At 32.2% G+C, this 22,272-nt stretch overlaps 1 protein-coding gene and 1 pseudogene across 2 annotated transcripts; one reads left to right on the forward strand and one right to left on the reverse strand.

Annotated features, from left to right (window-relative positions):
- Positions 1-1,185: 1,185 nt before the first annotated feature.
- On the reverse strand, positions 1,186-5,186 carry LOC108470565 (lysine histidine transporter-like 8). 2 transcript variants are annotated; one of them, XM_017771916.2, is made up of 6 exons: positions 4,780-5,186; positions 4,202-4,702; positions 3,012-3,145; positions 2,162-2,589; positions 1,941-2,072; positions 1,186-1,853 (listed from the first exon to the last, which is right to left on the reverse strand). In XM_017771916.2, the coding sequence occupies exons 1-6, from the start codon at positions 4,821-4,823 to the stop codon at positions 1,368-1,370; spliced, it is 1,725 nt and encodes a 574-aa protein (XP_017627405.1). In that variant the 5' UTR covers positions 4,824-5,186; the 3' UTR covers positions 1,186-1,367. The 2 variants fall into 2 exon arrangements, with proteins under 2 accessions (XP_017627405.1, XP_017627404.1); XM_017771915.2 differs by having other exon boundaries at positions 4,202-5,186.
- A 10,047-nt stretch (positions 5,187-15,233) lies between these two features.
- Positions 15,234-19,890, forward strand: LOC108471486 (probable thylakoidal processing peptidase 2, chloroplastic; annotated as a pseudogene).
- The last annotated feature ends 2,382 nt before the right edge of the window (positions 19,891-22,272 follow it).

Consider the following 22,272-nt stretch of genomic DNA (forward strand, 5'->3'; position numbering starts at 1 on the left):
CCTGGTAATATGCACCAAAGTGCATTCTTTAAATGTTTAAAAAAATGGAACTTTGTCAGGTGTATTCATCATTTTCCATCATCTATGTGGGGATTGGTGTTAGACCCACTTTTATATACGAGACATATTCATCCCTTTTCTAGTACCATATAGACAATGGGGGTGAAGCAATTAAAAACTAAAAAAAAATGAACAGAAAAGTGCAAGGAGCTAAGACCTGTCTTTCCAAGAACCATCCAATTCCATCGCCACTCAAACCTACTTTAATAAAAACCAAGAATACCACTGGAAGCTGAAATGTGCTAAGTCAAATGCTCGGCAGCTTTTGCCAAATCAGAAACTGAAATGCACCCACTTTTTATAACCTTACAGCATGTGTAGAATGTTCCAGGTTGTCCATTAGTGAGGACTGATGAGGACAACTCCAAGTGTTTTAACCCAAGTAGCTTCATTGGTGATTTCTGTCTTGCTTTTTGTTTATTATGTTAGATGAGTTCCCCTGCAGAAAAGGACAGGGACAATGAAAACTTTAGTTACTATATGTCTGCATGCGCACCCGTAATTGACGGATTCATTATCCATACATGATGTTATACAGTGTTTTGATTACAATCCCCATTTTGCTTCATCATGATGTCAACATGATAATTGCAGTGGCTCATTTGATCACCCATGGGCATTTGACAAATGTTTAAGCACTTGGTTTATTATAATTAAGCTGACAAGATTTTACAAAAAAAAAAAAGCATACAGCAGCCATGGAGAGTAATTTAGGGAGAAGAAATTGCACGTTAAGAGTGGTAATAATAGCACTCAATTATGAATTCAGAGGGAGGGGTACCGCTCTCCTTTCATTGTCATTTGGACCCTTTGAAAAACTAATAATATGGTTCCATCGAGATCAACTAGTGACATTTGAGGTGGGACTGAAAACCAATCCAATGCCATCACTGATTGCGTGGTACAGGTGAAAGCTAGTGAGGTTTTAAGTTTGGAGTGGAAGTAGGGTAGGTTCAATATTTGTCATGGTTAATCATCAAACTTAATTCATGAAATTTCATTTCAAATTAAGGTATTTGTTAGCTAAGATAGTTGCAATGTTTTAATAATGTCCAACTCAAATCCTAGATTCAACAAGTTTGTGGAGTTTATTGTATGCATAATTTTACAAAATAAGGCTCCAAATAGTTGTAACATTATGGACAGTCTATTTCATTGTCTGAGACAGGATGAAGAGATGTGAAGACAATGCAATGAGTAGAAGAAGGAATCAGGAGGAAACTATATATCATTCGATTTGAACTTTGCATCACAATAGTACATATATAGATTTTATATATATAAGGAAGTGTCTTTTTTTTTTCTTCTTAATTGGGCTTGAAGAACTTCAACTTGAGTCCATTGTTCACTATGCTCCAAATGCCACCAATAGAGAAGGCCAGGCTGAAGGCAACACCCAACCAACCCAGGATCCAATTGAAGTACCAGTTGAAGCTGTATTTCGGAGGCCTTTTTATTAGAACCCACATGAAACAAGGATAAGCAAATGTAACTGGAAGGGTGAGTCCTCCTAACAGTCCAGCAAGGCTTGAAAGGAATGGGAGTGCCACCCCTATGAAGAAGGACACAAATCCGTAGAAAACACGAAAACCAGAACGAACCCAGATCGAGCAAGGGCGATTCGTACGGCTAGTATATCCAGCCTCAAAGCTGTCGAAAGCCGGCATTGAATATATTTGGAAACTGCTGAGACAGTTGAATACCACAAGAAGAAAAGTGAGGGCAAGGAGTCCCCTTGGAATGCTGTGACTGTGAAATGCATAAAGTGCATTCAGAATCCCTCCTGAAGGCATCTAAATAAAGACAAACAAGTGTAATAAGCAATAGATTGACATTGCAGACGATTTAATCCATCAATGTAGAAAAGATAGGATACTTACAAGGTTTCCGTAAGCCCAAAAGCCTCCAATGGCAACAGGGAAAAGGCACATGGCAATGAAGAAAAAAGCAACCTTGGCTCCTCTCCACATGGGCACATGAGCTGGATTTTTGAATGTTGATGGCATTGTTGCCTGAAAAGAAGCCACATAAAATTATCATCCTTGGAAAATAAGAATGACCATCGGCTTCCAAGAAATCTCATAGATAACAGTGTGCACACCTGGATCTCTAAAACTAAATTATGGCCTCTGAATGCGAAGGCTACGATTCCAAGTGCATTCATGACTGAGAAGAGAGCTGCAGAAGAGGATGGCAGTGAGAGAGGTTCATAAGAGATTGTGGGTGGCCTTTGTTGGCTAACAGAGAGCACCCACACCATAGTGGAGTAAGTGATGGCTGTGATGGCTCCTACAAGAGAGAGCCCTGCAATTGAATTAAGATTGGGGAGCTGAGACAGGACAATGCACAATGACGTGAACACCAGATACCACTCAACCGTCGTCAGAGGATTTGATGAACAGAGAGGGCCACAGACAACCTGGAAGAACAGTTTCATGGTCTCCCCTCCTATGAGAATCAAAGCTGTCGCAGTTCCCGCTGATAAATAAACTGTAGGGAAGAGAGCAAGCCAAACACCTAATCTTTCTCCTGCAAAGAAAAAAAAAAGGAGTAATATTACATGTATTGAAGTTTACATGTTGCATAAAGTTGATTTACTTAAAATTTTCTCCTAAAAGTCACATAACAAAATTCTAGTTGTATTGAAGTAATCTGTGAGACTTGAGACGAATGCATGAGCTGAAAGGGTCTTCCAAGTCGTTTAGTTTCCTATGTATCCAAATGTTACAAAAACGACAGAAAATAAGTAACTTGTAAAGCTCAAAGTCAGCTGCATAACTTTAGCATTTGACATGAAAACTCAACTTGCAACGTTGCAACACTAGCTACAGCCATTCATGACAAACGATGATCATGCATGTTAACTTCTTCTTCCTCCTCTATCATGCTATAAATAGAGAGTTTAAACAAGCAGACAAGGGTTAAATGTGTAGGGGATCTTCTGTTCTCACCAAAAGCAGCTTGTGCGAGCTCCACATATCTATTGTATCTCTTTCCTGGGACAGCTTCATGCAACTGAACCAGAATCCATAAGGTGTAAAGTTGCCAACAGTAGGCAATAGTTAACGACAATATACCCCAACTCCTACACAAACAACCACATCATGTTAACAGTATTCAAATTTTCTTCTATTTGCCTTTATAGTTGTTGCATTTAGAGTACTGGAAGACCAAGCCAACTGTATATGACAAATTCATGGGTAATGTGAACAGCTTTTGAGTTTCTTCAGAATTCAACCAAAGTTTGGTTAATCTTGTCAATTAGGTTCAAGTCAATGCTCCCGGGAGCATAAAAAATAAAAGCACCCGTTCATAAATTCAAAACATAAAGGCGAACATAGTTTATTCTGCAACATGCTTATCAGATTATATGATGCGGTATAAAATCATGAGAAATGGATATCAGGAATCTTAGACCGGGAAAAAGCAAAAATCATAATAATAATCAATGATAAAGGAAACACCCATAAAAAGAACCAAAAAGAATACGTGGACCCGGAATATCTTATTCTCTACAGTAATTCAACTAGTGATAAATCTAAATACAAAGACTTGTTGCAAGGAGATCATTTCTTTCTTTTATTAAATTCAAATCTTTGATATTAGCGTAAAAAAAGAGGGTAATAAGGATAAATGGGAAGGACCACATCCACACCAACTTTAGTCCAATTCCATGACTGCATGTCTAGGCAGGCAGAAACAGAGTATCTTCCACCAAAAAAAAAAAAAAGACAGTGGTCACCTTAAAGAGACAAAAGACATTAATGTGATATCGTGGATAGCAGTATGTTCCTAGGTGATAAAAGCTGTAAAAATGGAAATAAACTTGCAAGAAAATGAAACAGTAGCTGAACATAATACAACTTCAAACTAGCAAATGGATACAAAAAATCATTAGTAATCAACAATAATTCTAGAGTTTTTTGTTATTTTTTGAGTAAAAAAAAAAAAAGAGTCAAATAGGAACACCATTGTTTTATGCCATGGAGTCTGTTTGCTTTTCCTATATTCTCCTTCTAACATTAATAATAGAAATTGCTTGCAAATGCAACTTCTAAATGAACGTTAAACATGCAAGCTAGTGCTAAAAAATTTAAAAGTCCAAAAGGGTAGTGCTTTTAGTGGGGGAAAATATTCATACCAGCCTAGAAAAGCAAAAGCAACAGGCAAGACCAAAGCTTGGAACCCAACCCCAGCATTCAGGTTATGGAACGCGGCGTAATGAGCGTTCCCATTGCGTGATTCAGTGATGGGAAGCCAAGCATCTTGAGGGTTAAGCTTAGTGAGATGACCCACTTCTTCCAAGTAACCTTTCATATTGATCAAAACCTTCTTCATTGGAGTCCCTATCGGACTCAAAAACCTGGGAGATATAAACGACGTTGGAGTCCATGCTGTCGACGACTTCTGCCCGGCTGGCCTCGGCGACCTCTGCCCCGACGGCGTTTGTATCTCCGGTGTTGACACTCGCGGCGTTGCTGGAATGGATATCAACTCTGTCTCAGGCCGCTCATCCATCACTTGAAAATGCAAAAAGTGAAAGCCTTGTGTTTCACTGTGCACCTGAAACTGAAAAGAAGAAATAATGGAGCATTCTGGGTCGCCTTTATATTTGTTCCCAGTGGTTTTGCAGTACGTGAAACTGGACAGAAAAAAGATAATAATTAAAAAAAAAAAAAGAGCTGGTAGCATCAAATTTTGCACATCTTGAATCACAACCGTTGATCAAAAGAATAGAACCAAATTTGACGGTGGCGATGCATTTTCAATCTATTGTCTACAATCTTTAAAACCAGATTTGATGTGGACGGGTATGATTTTGATTGATGGGCGGAGGGTAAGTAACATTAGATGATAAAGTAGTCAGGTTTAGAGAGATTGAGACTGTATTTAGGGGTGATTGGTTTGGTGGGTCCGATGTTCTTGTTCCCGGATTTTACGGTTATAGAGTATGCCGGGAATGCTACACGCGATGTGGGGCGGGTGACCGAGATAATAACGTTGCACTTGGGCGTGAAGTTGTAAGCAAAAGAGTGTTAAGACTAATGGACGTAATTCTCTTGTCGTCAATCTTTTCTTCAGTTTAACTAACAAATCCAAACCCTTGTCATCAACACATTGCAGTAAGTAATTTAGTAGCCAACCATTTTTTTAATTTACTTTTTCTCGCCATTTTAATTGTAAACTATTAACACGTTATGTATTTCCTTTTTCCATTTGAATAAGTAAAAGAATTGACTGTTAATTACTTGAGCCAAATACTGTGTTATAGAAATGTTATACTTTGATAAAGCTAATCGTTTTACATCTTTATTATTATTGCAAAAACTGCCTTTTTCATGATTACATTAGACCGCTTTTTACTTTCTCTTTGGCTATTTGAATAGGGGAAGAGTAAAAGAAGCATGAAGGCTACTAAATGCTTAGTTGAATGTTTACATCTTCTGAGGATTCTTATGGGTAATTCATCCTTATGTTTCTTTTTTCTTTTCAGCTTTAGGATAAAAATCTTGCAAAATATTAAAAGAAAAACAGTACGTCTTGGAAAATCATAAGACTTTAGACAAAATTAGCAGCAGTAGGAGAAAGGGCAAAAGAAAAAGCGCGCGTGGGAAAGCGGTAGAGGATTATGTAATGTTCCTACTCCTACTGCTATCGATATTTGTGAGGCGCTAACTTTGAAAAAATGGAATGGGAAAATGTCAGATTTTACCGACAGACCACGTGCCATAGTCTCACGTGGACTGCTTCACAACTCTTACCTCCATCCTTAAAATCTTACTTTTTTCTATATTTTATTATTGCCACTTTGGGAAACCTAGAAAAAAGAAAGGTAAGGAATTGGACCTCACCCGCCGAAAGGAAATCCAAGAACCGGCACTATTGCCTTCTTTGCCTCTTCCATATTTCAAGAATTTAATGAAATCGGGTTGATGGTCCCATTATCCCATTCAATGTTATTTTGAGCTGTTTTAGTATATCCTTAAATCATGTTGATATGTTTAATTTTAGTATTCCAATCCAAGAAGAAACAGTCACCGACCCTTTCCATTTCCACCAACCAAGCTTCAACTCCATCACTCAGTCACTGACGCTTGTGTCACAGAGCATGCACCAATCCAACCGCGAGTGGCGACCCAGTTCCAACCCAAGGTTTTACAACCACAGAACAGGCGCCCTGGACAGGAACCAAACTCTCTGCCATCGCATGCGTCCAATCTACTACACCCTCACTCCCACCATATTTAAGCAAGGAATGAGTAAAATCAAGATGAACACCAAAACAGTTCAATTCTTACATTATACCTAACTTGGCTTTCTAATGAGCCAATAACACAACATTTCCCGTATATAAAATAATGGGTAAATATGCACTTGGTTCCAAGTTTTTACTACTTAATTAAGTTTTATAATTAAAATAATTTATTTACTGTAAGCATTAATTTGAATAAAAAATTAAAAAATTAATTTCATGTATCAATTTGAATCGAGAAGTTAAGTTCAAATACTTAATTGGATCAAGCTTTAGATACTAAATTGAACTTTAAAGTTAAGTTCAAGCACCTAATTAGACAAAAAAATATAAGTACCAAAATATAATTTTACCAAAAAATACTAAAAAAAAAGAAGGATAAACAATAGGAGTGATGGGATAAAACCTTAATTTTAAAGTAATTCGTAAAGCATTAAGTAAACCCAATCCAATGTGATCATGTGTTCATCTCCTTGTCATTCTAAGTCGTAATGAAAATACTTTTGCCAAGAAATTTTGAGGATGAACCCTAATCATCGTTTTTTTATAGTGATTTCTATCTATTGTTTTCACATTATAAATTTCAGTTTATAATGACAAGTACAACTAAAATTATAATTTGGACAATATAAGCAACCAACTATTTCCCCTTAATAACCAAAAACTTTCTTTCGGTGATTATTATAATAGGACATTCAAACTCGAAAAGACGTGCTTATCAACAACGCCAACCACGTCTTGTTTCAGCAGAATGGGTAGTCTAACGTTTTCCCTAAATTAATACCACCCAAAGTCCTAGGAAACTCACCATGTAATTTCCATTGTGTCCCTCCCTGTATCACTACCCAAATTGAATTACCTAATCTGGGATTTGAATGTAATTTCAATTTACAGGTTCACAACTAACGTGAACATCCTTGGAAGTATTGGACTCTTGCCTTTTCTCTCTATGAAGGATGCCGTTGGGTAATGACTACTACTAACTCGGATATGAAACATAAAGGAAAAGTTACCGGTTGAGGCTACCGCGGCGAGCCCAATATGCGAGGGTGTGGGCCCATGGGCAATGTCTCCTTCAGATGTTGCCGTGGTCAACCACAACATTCAAAGGTGCCTTGCATATTATTTTGGATATTGCTTCGAAAATTTCTTGTCTTAATATATACAGAGTGGGAACACCAAACTCTATATCCCATTTACTGTAATATTCCAGTCAAACCCCTCGCCATGTTTTGCTTAAAGACTTGTCAAAGTACTATCCTCAACCTGCCATCCTTTTTTAACCTTAGAACTTTGATAAGATTTTTATGTTGGTTTTGAGAGATGGAAAATATATCCATACCAACAATACCCAAAGGCAAGCTTTGTTCTTATTTTCTTATTCAAAAGAAAACAACAGTAGATATTAAGATTAAAACTTAACTAAACTAAATTTAATTCTTTAAAAATGATAATATGAATTAACTAAACTAAACTAAACTTCGCACAAAATATTTCTTTTATTCATAAATTAAAATTAGATTTTTTTGGTGAACGATTTAAGAAGTCCCTCTATTATTGGAATTAGACCAAATTAGTCCCTTTAATATTAAATGGATCAATTTAATCCTTTTACCATTAAAAAGAATCAAATGAGGCCAAATTTGAATATAATTAACACTTACTAGTTTAAAATTTACATAAAAATTATTTTTTAATTTATAGTTTAACTCCAAACAAAATATTTTATCTGTAAAATCATAAGAAGCTTTCAAAATATAACTTTGTTAAATAGTAAATGATATTTTTAACCCTAAATATTAACTCTATTGAAATTTTATCTTATTTGATTATTTTTAATAGAAAAGGGACCAAATTGATTCATTTAATATTAAAGGGATTAATTTAATCTAATCTTTACTTAACAGTTACATTTATCTTTTGTTTTTTCAAAGAAAGAATTAACATTAGATTCATGTAGAAGATGTGAGGTGATTTTGGGTTTAAGATATTATATTCACCATCAAAATTTTGATGATTTTTTTGGAAAGGTATACTTCACTAAGTTTAAAAACTTAATTTACGTTATGGTGCACATCAACTCAAACACTTGGAAGTTAATTTTAATTTAATTTATAAAAAAAAATTCATCATATTTTGTGAAAACTAAAAGTATTAATACAATTAGCTAAAATTTATATACAAATTTCGTATCAAAATAAGACTTTTCAATAAAAATGCTAAGGATGATTTTGATTTTGAAAAATTACTTTCTTGAAATTATTTAAGACTAGTTCGAGATTTTATATAGTTTAATGAGATATGCTTCAAGAACAGTTGAGATTTGATTTTGAAGAATGATCTGTACTCTAAAAATCTTCCAAGGATCGATAAAAATGTTTAATTTAAAAATTTTCAAAATTTGATTTTAAATAGTTGATTTCAATTTAAAAGCTTTTAGACTTTAACCTAAAAAATGGGTTTAGTATTTTTTTTAAGAAGATGTTTGTTAAACTTTGCTTTTAAAAATATACATTTACAATTTTAGTAAGAGATATTTTAAGAACAGTAAACCATCATTAATACATCACATGGACATCGCACAAATGATAGACTATGAGTAAAACACTACAAATTGCTTCATAAAATGTCATTATCTTACCGCAAAATTGAAAGTTTTAAAAACTAACCAAAAATTCATTATTTTGATTCACCGTTAATAACTGTATCCTAATTTTTTTATCATTAGATTGTTTTAATGATAAACTCTGGTTAATCAATTGGTGACAATCAAAAACCCGTAAAAGACCCCCTTACATTAACGATACACGAAAATCAAGTTTCAAATTATCTATCATTCTCTTAAGTAACTTGGAGTTCAATTTTATGTTCAATATCATATTCCTCTATCTAGCAATGCACTTGTCTTATAACTCACATATATGTGGGCTAAATTTTAGGAAAATGCCATTTAAAAAAACAATTAGTATTTTGGGTCAGTTTCTGTGATATCTAAGGTAATAGGTTAATTTTGGAGAAAGATTGTAACTGAAAAAATAATGATATTTGAATGGTCTAATAATATTTGAAATAATTAACTTTGTAATTTTTAGAAAATATTTCACATATAAACATAATGATATTTGAAATAATTATTTGATTTTATAATATTAAAAAGTACCATACCCACAATATAGGTGGAGAAAATAAATATTTGACATATAAATATTATATATAAAGAAAACTATATCAAAAAATTAGTTGATATTTTTAAAAAATAAAATATATTTAAAATAATGATAAATATAAAATATATATTTTATTATATAATTATTATTTTATTTATATAAATAAAATAGTTGTTAAATTCAAATATTTTTAAGATAATGATATATATAAATTATATATTTTATTATATAATTACATATTTATTATTTGATTTTATAAATAAAAGAGTTATTAATTAAAATAGAAAATTTGAAACAACATAAAATAAAAATACAAATGTGCTTAGAAGAAGAATCACACCTAAGACTCAAAGATGAAATATCTATTATTTAACCATCTAATCAAATAAAATGTTATGCTAAAACATTAATTTAAAAAAAACTTGAAATAATATGAAATAAAAAAACAAATGTGAGTAAAAAAAGAATCAAACTCGAGAGTTAAGAACAAAACCATTAATATTAACTATATGACAAAAGGAACTAATGTATCAAAAAAATTAAAATAAATACTTTGCTGGACGCATTTTTATTTCTCTTTCCTAAAATATAGTGCAACCAACCCAAAACTCTTAATTCTTTATAAATCTCATGTTCCTAAAATTTAGCCCAAATATGGGACGTAACGCAAATAGAAACTAATACTAACAAAAACACACCAAGGTAAACCTCCTAGAAACTTGGTAAAGATAACTACTTCACCACATTTTAAAGATAAAAGTAGGCTAAACTTTTATTTATGTACATATAGGGCGTAGAGTAATATGGTTAAATAAAATAAACCACATCAAATAAATTTAATAATTCCTACTTCTTTTTATAATTTTTTGTGACACTTTCTTATGTGTTAGAATCTATTAAATTATTTTTTTTCTTATTGTTCACTCATGGATTTCACAAAAATATTCTTTCTAATTAAACTTGCTATAATAACTCATAAAATCAATGCAAGCTTATTAAGGGGATATACCAAAGGATTCTTGGCAAAATCTTGAATCCTTTGACAACTTCATATTTGATTGCATGCGAATACGTATATGATTTTTATATAATTATGAGGAATCATTATTTACTAGCATTCTTGGTATACCGTTCATAATATTAACTTCGGGAAAAGTTTTTCCTTTTTGAAGGATTTTTTTTTTCTCTTTTGCCTAATTCAAAGGGTCTTTCTGTCTTTCATTCATCCAGAAAACTAGTTATTATATCCTTGGATTTTTTAACAATTCTAGCTATTTGCCATCTTTTAGTGTCCTTTATGATACGTAGTTCTGAAACCAAAATTTTATTCACATTTTGGAGTGAAAACTCCATAAAAAAAATGGAATTAAAATTTTGGAGTGTTCGACCATTAAGATTTGTATATAAAATAATGATATAATGTGTCATATTAACTTACCATTATATCATTAGTGATAGTTAACGGTTTAGTGATCATAATGTAACAACTTAATAATATTAGTGACCATATCATAATTTTTAAAGTTCGGTAATCAGAATGTAACTTAAACCATATATAAGTGACTAAATTTGGAGTTTACCTTTTTTTTTTTGCTTTGTAAAATATATTTTTTAAAATTTCGGTGTGCCATTTTCAAAATTTTGCTTGATTAATTCAACAAATATATAATATTTTATTTTTGAATTTTTTTAGGTCAATTGACCAAACAGTCACATAGGTGGCTTTGTCACTGTGTAAAAACTTCCAATTAGTAGTGTTCAATAAACATCTATCACCATGAAAATCATTACGAAGTGGTAGTATACTTTTTCTTTAGGTATTTAAATCAAGTTTGAATCTTAAATTCATCGATTTTAGATGGGTTTTACTTTGAATATCATCTCCCGACTAAATAGAATTAGTCTTAAACCATTAAATAGATGAGGACATGAATTTCAAAAAATTAATTACATTTACAATTTCTTTTTGAAAGTTTACAAGTACAGTTAAAATATATAAATATTCTTTTGATTTGTTTTAGGTCAATTGACCCAACAATCACATAAGTGGCTCTTCTACCATATATAAACTTTTAGTCGATAGTGTTGAACAAATGTTTATCAACATGAAAACCAATATGAAGTGGCACTGGACTTCTTCTTTAGACATTTTGGACGTTTGAATTTTAGAATATCCTTATTGGGAGAACTTTACTTAATATTACCTCTAACCCAAATAAATTAGTCTCAGACCGTAAAATAGATGAGGACATGAAATTTTAAAAGACTAATGAATTTATATTTTTTTTGAAAGTTGTAATTAAACTATTATAACACAAAATATACTACGAACTCAAACAAAAAACCAAATTATGACAACACGAGTAAACTACGAACTGACTAGCCAGATTAAAATCCACACATGGCAATAACTCATGATCTAACTCGAAAACCCACACATTTAATTGTACATTAGAGATCTTGAATCTATATACTCAAATTTAAGGCCTCTGCTTTTGCAACTTATGCCAAAAACCTCATTGGCAATACATTTCCCAATTAATGCTATGTTTGGTTACTTGTACAATAACACGAGAAAAAGGTTATTTAATTTGCATGTGTTAAAGTAGTTAAACATAAAATAAAGAGTAATTTAAATAAATTTAAACTTAAAATTGGAAGTATGAGTAAAAATTCTTGTAAAAAATAAGATATTTTCAAAATAAGTAAAATAATATCTACCTCTCGCTAAATATAAGTCATAAAAATAGCTAAGTATTACTTATTAAAATTAATTTATTGCTAAATTATATAGTAAAAGATGAAGAAAAATGATAATCCTACACAAACGCAATATAAATGAAATGAATGAGTAAATATCGAATATAATGATTTTAGCACATTAAATGACATTTATAAATGCATCTATTTTATAAAAATAAATTATTTTTAACTTCGATCGTTAACGAGGTGGATACAAATTAAATTATGTAATCAACAATAAATGTACTTTTATAAGAGCAATAAAATGTTTTTGTTTTAAAGTTACGCATATAACTACTATAGTTTTAAATAATTATAATTATAATAAAATAAAAAACCACAAGATAAATTAAATTTAAAATAAATACAGAGAAAGTCTGTACAGAATTGATTCCAACTTAAATAATAAATATTTCATGTGATTAAGTGGAACAATAAAATTATTTAAAAGGATAAATGATTTTAATAATTTAAAAATAGAAAATAAATTAATGTTAGCAAGACATATGAAAAAGAGAGGTGAAAATGGGATGAGTCAATATGATTGGTTAGCCATTCACAGCTGATGTATGCGCTTACGTCACTCACACCTACATCACTTCCTAAAGTTAAAACATCACCCCAAATTTGTCGCTTCTCTTCCCTTTACTTTCATGCTTTGCAATTTCATCCACTCCCCCTTTCACATTTTGTCTTCAATCCCCCAAAAGCTTCCACTAACTTAGAATTCAAATTTTGATAAGTAAGAATGACAGCAACATTATATGAATTTCTTTTTCATTTTTATTCTACTTTTCAAATGAATAATTAAACATTGAATGCCAATCAACCTTATAGCTGCATTATGATAAACCCTTGAAATCTCAATATTACGTGGTTTTGAAAAAACTGGGGACCTCTAGTTTTCCCAAGTTTGGAGGGAATCCATCATTTTTCTGGAGTAGCCTCAAATTCTGGAAGCGTTTATCCAAAGAGGAAGAGGGTTGCTGCTGCTGTTGTGAAATAGGGCAGCACAAATTTCCAAATTGCTTGGATAATTGAAGAAGAAAAACACAAGAAGCAACATCATTTCATTCGTCTTCTCACTTCTTACCCAAATATTGGTCAAACTGGAATTGGCAATCCATTGTTAAAATACCCTCCATTTTGCACAAATCCCAAAACCAACCTCAAACGAAACTCAATTTTTAATAAATAACGAAATTTAAAGAAAATATATATTTTTTAAGTTTTACAAATACAAATCCTAGTAACTAAAGTATCAAATTATCACAAACTAATTGTTTGAGTAATCACTAAGTAAAATCAAGCTATTAATGGACTAACGACCGATACAATTTAAAACTAATGTCAACAAATTGAAACTTCACATATATAATGAAACTCAGAGACCTACGCATATAATTACATACGACAATGTGGTGCATGGTGAAAAAATGATTAAAAATATTTTAAATTAAATGCTTATCCCTACTAATATTAATTTTTTTATTGAATTTGATATCGCAAGTTAATTAAATACCAACCTAATTGAACAATGACAAAATACTATTACTTTACAAAGTAAATTATATTATTTCAATGAAGTTTTTGAAATTTTATATAAATTTCATATAGAAGAATAGAAATATAAATACACATGATATAATTTGAAGTCAAATATCTATTCAATCGAAAACTCATTTATTAATTATATCAATTTTTTAAAATATATTTATTATATAACTCTTTTCTTTCATTTATATTGTGGATGTACTGTAATATTGTAATGTTTAAATAATATAATATTTTATTTATTACCTCTAAGTGATTGGAGTTATTTTAAAGATTAAATTTGAAAATTGTGTTAATTAAAATTTGAACACAAATATTTTGTGGTTCACTATAGTTTAGTTGGATGGTTATTTTATTTTTATATGATTATGCCATGGTAAATATTTTTAAGTAAATTATATAAATATTTTAAGTTTAATTTTACTATATATATTTTATCTTTCATTATGTACTTGTTTTTTTTTTTGCCATTTTCATGATATAATTGATGGTGGTGAGATGAATTTTATTAAAATTTTTATTATAGTATAAATATATATATATATATATATATATATAAATATAATGGAGAGATTTAAGTAAGTAGAATTCATAATATACTAAAATTGTCAGAGTCAAAAATAATATTTCATAAATAAAATTTGATTAACTTTAAATTTTCGTATTTTAATTGAGTTGGATTTTTTAAATGATAAATTTCAGTAAATATGGAAGCAAACAAGTTCACTAGTCGTGTTAGAATTAAGTAACCAATTCTTATTTAAATAAAATATAGTGATAAAATAAAATAAAAGAAGAATCCATATAGAGTTAAACTTCTTTTATTTTATTTTAGAATAAGGTTTTTTGAACCTTATTAAATTTCATCTATTTGATATTGATTAGAATAAGGTATTTCAGTCTTACTAGAATATGGCTTTACAAGCTTATAAATAGACATATTCTATTCCTCTTGTAATAATTTGAATTCGACATAGTGAATTTTCTTCTCCTCTGCCTGTAGTTTTTTCCCGAAAGGGTTTCCACGTAAGAATTTGTGTGTTCTTTATTTTATTTTTTTTTCACAAGTTGAGTGCATAAAAATAATCGTCGTCTCTTATAAAAGCAGTCTGGTGTAGGACGTTATTCAATTTTTGCCTCCCAAAAATCGCAAACCTTGTCCCTGTCCAGCTGAGCCTGGTTCCCTCTTCTTGGAAGTGCCGATAAAGCTCAGGTTTCCCACAATCTCTACCGTCCTTTCCCTGAATTAAACCCAACCCCACTCTACAATTTAAAAAAACGCTTCCTTTTCTCTTTCACTGACCTAGCCCAACTCTCCAATTCCCTGCCCTCGTCTCTCATTCACTGATCATCTACTCCAAACTAGTTTTCATTTGTTGTTAGTGTTTTGAAGATCAACCTTTTCATTTCCGAACCCAGTCCGTTCCTTTTTAATCTATTTTTTCCAATTCCTAAATATGGCTATCCGCGTTACCTTCACTTACTCCAGCTACGTTGCCCAGAACCTTGCCTCCACCGCTGGCTTCTGTCTCAGATCGTGCTCCTCTCGTTCCGCCCATGAATTTGGCTCCACTTCCGTTTCCTTTCCCCAAACAAAAAGGCCGACATCGACTCTTACCTTCCCTGTACCTACCATGCCGCTGCCGATCTGCACCACCCTCAGTCGGGCATGTACTCTACCCTGCCCACCGAGATCCTTAACGACGGTTGCAAGAATCTGATTATCGTGGGTTTGATCTCTCTGATAAAGTCAACGGCATATGGTTCTTATTCCTCGATCACCACCATAGGAATTGCATCTTTTAAAGCCACTTCGATTATCCCTTTCTTGCAGGGATCAAAGTGGCTTCCGTGTTATGAACCGACTCCTGGCAAATTGGACAGTAGTGAGGTGGATGGAGGATGAACAACAAGCAATAATGACCGAAATTTGAGCTTGGAGTTGGATCCCAAAGCGCTTGCTAAAAGCATTGGATTTTGAGGGTGTTAAACGTTTGCTCCGAAGATGCCAAAGCTGCTTTTACAACTTTAACTGTTAATTTACTATTTCAGTCGTTTATGGCCGAGCCAAGGTCTATTTTATTGGCTTCTATGTACCCTAATTTGGGTGTTGGCAACCGCATTTTGGCTGAGAAGGTAAAAATCTTTGATTTCTAAAACAACCACCTTAATAGCAATGAAATTTCGAATGTTTTGTTTAATTTGTTTCATTAATTCTTATATCAACCGGTTTCATATTTCTTTAGAGAGCCTGAAGTTTCCAATATTGTTATATTCAGGGCACCTCCTATCTTGCAAGTAGGTCTTGAAGTTTGCTTTTCGTTAAGCTCTAATTTCATTACTTAATCATTTGCATCAATTTATAGCTATTGATTTTATTTCAATATGCAGGAATATGGATACAGTACAAATGATGTTTTCTTTAAAAGGATAGTTGCTAAGGCTGGGGATTGTGTTGAAGTAAGCTCTTAAGATTATGTAATTCATTTTCACTTTTTCTTTGTTTCTTTAACTTTATCCCGATATTTCTGTAAAAGGTATAATGATAACTGTTGCTGACATTCCATATTGAATTTGTGGTAGGCTTGTGATGGCAAATTATTTATAAACGGTGTTGCACAAGATGAAGATTTTGTTCTAGAGCCATTAGCTTACAAAATGGATCAAATGGTTAGTGTCTTATAAATTTACACTGTCTTTGTTTATTTGTTTTGTTTCTTTGGTTCTTCATCATACTTTACTACATGGTCACTGGGTCAATCACAGTGGTTAATAGAGTTCATCATTTATTTTGGATGATTTTACAGGTTGTGCCTGAAGGTTATGTTTTCGTGTTGGGGGATAATTGTAACAATAGCTTTGATTCCCATTACTGGTAATTCAAAATTTTCAACATTATACTAATGACTATTTGGTTTTTAGAATGCATTGGAAAAGCCATGAAAGCAAAAGATGCAACATTGTAACACTCATCACCTGTATTCAACGTTGGAATAAGGTTATGGAGCATTACTAGACTTATAACACATACAACCGTACTTTTCTTATGCATTCAATAAATTCATACAATTGTCAATCAATCTCAATCAATTGGTCCCTTAAAATAACCTACGAGGCCTAAAACATGCTTTAGGAGCGGTTCAGGACTAAACCGATAACTTATAAAACTATCACGAAACTTTGAAAATTTTTTTAAAACATGGGACACGCGCCCGTGTGAGCAGGCCGTGTGTCTCACACGACCACCAGATACGTCTGTGTGAAAACAGGGGGTACATACTGACTTGGGTCACACAGCCAACCATACATCCGTGTGTCTAGCCTGTGTGCCCTTTAAAGTGGCCACACACGCTCGTGCGTCAGGCTGTGTGCTAGGCCATGCCAAACCTGTAGGGTATACTAACTTATGCAACACGGCCAAGTCACACGCCCATGTGCTAGGCCGTCTGCCAATTAGGGGGTATACTGACTTGTACCACACGGTTAGTCACACGCCTGTGTGTGAGACCATGTAGAGCATACTAACTTCATTTAATTTCAACACCAGGGGGCACATGACCGTATAACATGATCGTGTGTCACACACGGCCAAGACACATGCCCGTGTCTCTACCCGTGTGGACAAAAATAGGCTATTTACAAAGCCATTTTGCCACCCATTTTGCACATCCTAATCAAGCTCAAATTTGCAACATTTTATAACCCAATAGGCAACCAATCCATAACATTTCATACACATTTTATACCAATTTGACATAATATTCAAATACCTAATTAAAATCATGCATTTACCATTCATATGCCCATCACATATTAAGACAATATTGCATATTTCTATTTCATCTTCTACTTGCCAAAACATACCATATTTGAGTACTTATATACAATCAAAACATTATACTAAGTTAAGCCAAATCACATGGCTTTAACATATACCACAACATGTACCAAAATTACCACCTTAAGTAACTATAACTATCATCTTTATAACTAGCCTATACATGCCATATTTACAAATATCCATAAGTTCAAAATTACCAATCAACAACTGGATAGTGTGATGCGTAACTCCAACTTTATCTGAATTGAGCGAGCTATCGAACCTCTATAAAACACGGAAAAGAAACAGAGTAAGCTTTATAGCTTCGTAAGCCCGTACAATTCAGAATTTAACTTACCATTTAAACATAATCAAACAATTAAAAAAAGTATATCAATTTCACTTGCCAAATGCCTATACACAAGCATTCATCAAAATGTTAGTCTTATAAGTACATATAATCAACCTTTATCTCAATTTCATACATCAATATATTATATCATACCAATTCATGTAACTTGTATAACATATGTAACAATTCATTCTCATTCATATAATCGACAATTCATTTATATAACCAGGAATTCATCCGTATAATTGTTAACAGAATTATGCCTGTTGAACCTATTAGAATATCAATAGATACTCGGGTGATACACACTAAGTGTATTAATTCGGTAATCCGTCAATTCATCTTCATATTCACTCTTTCGAGCTATGATCAGTAAGCTCCTCCTGAGCTAATGGACAATAAGCTCTATTGAGCTGAAACAGTAAACTCTTACGAGCTGATATATCGGTAAGCTTATACGAGATGAGGTGAGTCCGCAACAAATGCAGGATCTCAACCTAAATAGTAACCCTAGTGACATGTCACTCACATCCTACGAATTCCTACGGTTCAAACGGAGCTCGGTAAGCATCAGACTATATCGGTATTCTTATTTCAAGTAGATCATTTATTCAATTACATACATTCATTTTAAATAATTACAAGTATTTAAAAGTTCGATTCTAATTTTACGAACTTACCTCGTATCGCTCGGATAACGAATATTGGCTAATCGTCAACCTTTCCTTTTCTCCGATCTAGATTCAATCCTTGCTTATCTTGATCTAAATATTATCAAAATCAGCTTATTTAATCAACTATTTATTCAATTTAGTCTAAAACACACATTAGGGCTATTTTATACATTTTCCCCTAAACTTTTACATTTTTTTCAATTTAGTCCTTATCACATAAAATTGCAAATTCATGCAATTTAGTGAAATTTCATACTATTCGAATATACTACATGATACTAGCAGTCCATATCTTCAATTTATTCACACTTTTACCCATATAATTTTACATTCTCACAAATTAATCCCTCTTTGACATTTTTGTCAAAAATCACTTTACAAAACTAGTTAATCTATCGATAAACCTTCATAATCTATCATCAATATCAATTTACTCAAATATTCAACAATAGAAACATGATAAATCTTTAACAGTTTCGAAAGTTAAGGTATAGGCTAGCTAGAATACGAAGCAACGATATCAAAAACATAGAAATCATTAAAAACGGATCAAAATACATACCTAATTGCTTGAATTTTGCTTAGCCAAATGAAGAACACTATTTTTCTTCTTGTTCTTCTTAATTTTCGATTATGAAATGATAATGCGGACTTTTAATTAACTTTGTTTTATTTATTTTATGATTAATAACCAAATTACATAATTAACCTTAATAATAAACCATTTAATACACCAAAAATATGTCCATATAAGTCCACTTACAAAATTAATGGTATAATTACCATTTAAGGCCACCATAATTAAAATCCAAAGCTATTTGACATCTTTAACTAGTAGAACATGCATTTTATATTTTACGTAATTTAGTCCTTTTTTACCAAATTAAGCATTCAAACAGAGAAATTTTTTTATGAAAATTTCACACAATAATTCTATCATGCTGTAAACTTTAATAAAATAATAAAATAAATGTTTTGACTTCAGATTTGTGGTCCCAAAACCACTGTTCCGATTTGAATAAAATCGGCTTGTTACAAACATGATTCTTCAACCTAACAAAAAGAATGTATGCATGGTGTGCCTTGCTGTTTTAGGACTGTAAGCTCTTATAATTTGCATCTTATTTCCAATTATCTTGTTTTTCAGGGGTCCACTTCCCATCAAAAACATTGTGGGTAGATCTGTATTTTGCTATTGGCCTCCATCCAAAGTTTCAGCCACTATATATGACTTGAATGTGGGGAAGAATGCTGTAGCAGTTTCTTGACACTTGAAATAACTTGAAAGACTTTATATGCGTCTAAGCTGCAGTGAATTCGCACCTGGATTTATTGCCATGGTGCATGTTTTATTATGGATAATCCATTCATCATTTTTTTTTTTAATTTTATTAACGGTCAATTGTAGGCCACTCACATTTTTTCTTGTAATTAGAGTGTCAAATTTTCTTTGACAAGGATTTGGAAGAATCGAGGAAAGAAAACCAAATGATTTCTCTCATATCCGATGCTTTTTCAAACTTGGGTACTTAATATAATTTTTATTAAAAGGATTTGGGCATCCCTTTTGTACTGAACTGAATTGAGAATAATCTGAGGTCTTAAGCTAAGTAAAAGTAGAGATAGGAGATTGTTGAAGAAAGGTGTTAGCTGATGGTCAATGTTTGTGCAGGCCGATTCCCAACTTTGGTGGGCCTGTGAATGTAATGTCAATCCTATATTTGGATTATGAACTTTATCTTCATTTGTAACAAGGAAAATACCTTTGTCTTGTTCTTCGTTTGATCAAAGGGAGAATATTTTTCTCCACATTTTTCGAACCAAAAGCCTTGTCTTGCGCATGAAATCTTTACATGCACCCTTGGCAGCTTGACCTTTATATTTTGGAGAAAGAAATGCCTAAAACTGGATTAAAACGTATTCATTATGACGTACATATGTAACACCACTAACCCGTATCTGTCGTCGGAACAGGGTTACGGAGTATTACCAAAATTTTTGGAACAATTTCGGTTAACTTATGTCATATTTTCATATCTCATATTTCATTCCATGGTAACTTATCTTTAGTTTATATTTAACCTTGTCAGAATTTTACCCGTTAAATTTATTTGAAATATCGATGGATACTCATATAGTACACTTAAAGTGTACAAGTCTGTAATCCGTCAATTTGTATCCAGTACTACCCCTTTAGGGCACATAATTGGAAAGCACACTCTCGAGCCACATATCTGGATGCTCATCCAGGCTAAATCTCAAGAAGTTCACAAAGAACTTTTAAATCAGGAAACTCATAATTGCTCACAAAGAGCCATGTAACAGGAGCACCGGATAGCCATGTCTCAAAGAGTTCAAGCGAGCCATGTAAGGACGCTCACAAAGAGCTGCGTTTGTGTCCAGAATGTATACAGGATCACAACCGATCGAATCATGTAACAGGATGCTCACAAAGAGCTATGGTAGTGTGCAACACATGCAGGTTCACTACCAATCAGGATGCTCGCAAGAACTATGTAGCAGGATTACCAGTCCAGGCTAAATCCTGTCTACAACATATAATCAATGAGATCAAGATTACCAGTCCAGGCTAAATCTCATCTCCAACATATAATTAGGATTACCAGTCCAGGCTAAATCCCGATTTCAACATAAGATCAGAATTACCAGTCTAGGCTAGATTCTGTCTTTAACATATGCTCGAGAAGGCTTATATCAGGATTACCCATTCGGGCTAAATTCTTTCTGTAATGAGGTCAAGGATTACTCGTCCGAGCTAAATCCTACAGTAACACATGCAGGACCTCATTCCATATGGGAAATCACCTTCATCCATCTATATTCAACTAGAATTTGTCACTTATCGAGCATTATCATTTATTGGGCTTTGTTAGACATATGCGAATAATTTCAAATATATTCATAGTATATATATAATTTATATGTACACATACAATACAAGCATAAAAATATACAAAATTTAGTTACACAAAGTTACCTGGCTAAATTGCAGAAATACCAAGATTCAGGGGTATTTTGGTAAATTTCTATTTCCCCCGATTTTCACCCAATCTTAAATTAATAATTTCATTCAATTTATTAATTTAAACAATAAAACAATTCATTTCCTTCAATTTGGTCTTTTTGACATTTTTATAAAATTACCCCTAAAGTTTTACTTTTATTCAATTTAATCCCTGAGCATAAAACATGTAAATTATCCATTTTTAATGTAAACCCTTGCTAGCTAAATATTCATATATTTATTTTCCTCCTCCTCTCTCCATTCCACATCCTTAATATATACATAATTCCACTAGTTACGTATATGTTCATGTCAAGCTATCCACTTAAGTCATAGTCACTAAATTATTTATATCTTGAGCTACAGAATTCCAAATTAAGATCCGCTTTATGCTTTTGAAACTAGACTCAAATATAATTATACCATAAAAATTTCATAATTTATAATTCATCCAATAAGTACAGTAAAATCTTTGGATTTATCCCTGTTTTGCTGTTTGACAGTTTCGACCTTTCTTTACTAAAAATTAATTATCTCTTAGTACGGGGTTTGGATGATGTTCCCATTTGTTTCTATTGAAAATAGACTCATTAAAAATTTAAACATATAAATTTAAACCCCAAAA

Source organism: Gossypium arboreum, chromosome 5, assembly GCF_025698485.1.
Source record: "Gossypium arboreum isolate Shixiya-1 chromosome 5, ASM2569848v2, whole genome shotgun sequence".
Lineage (NCBI taxonomy): Eukaryota > Viridiplantae > Streptophyta > Magnoliopsida > Malvales > Malvaceae > Gossypium > Gossypium arboreum.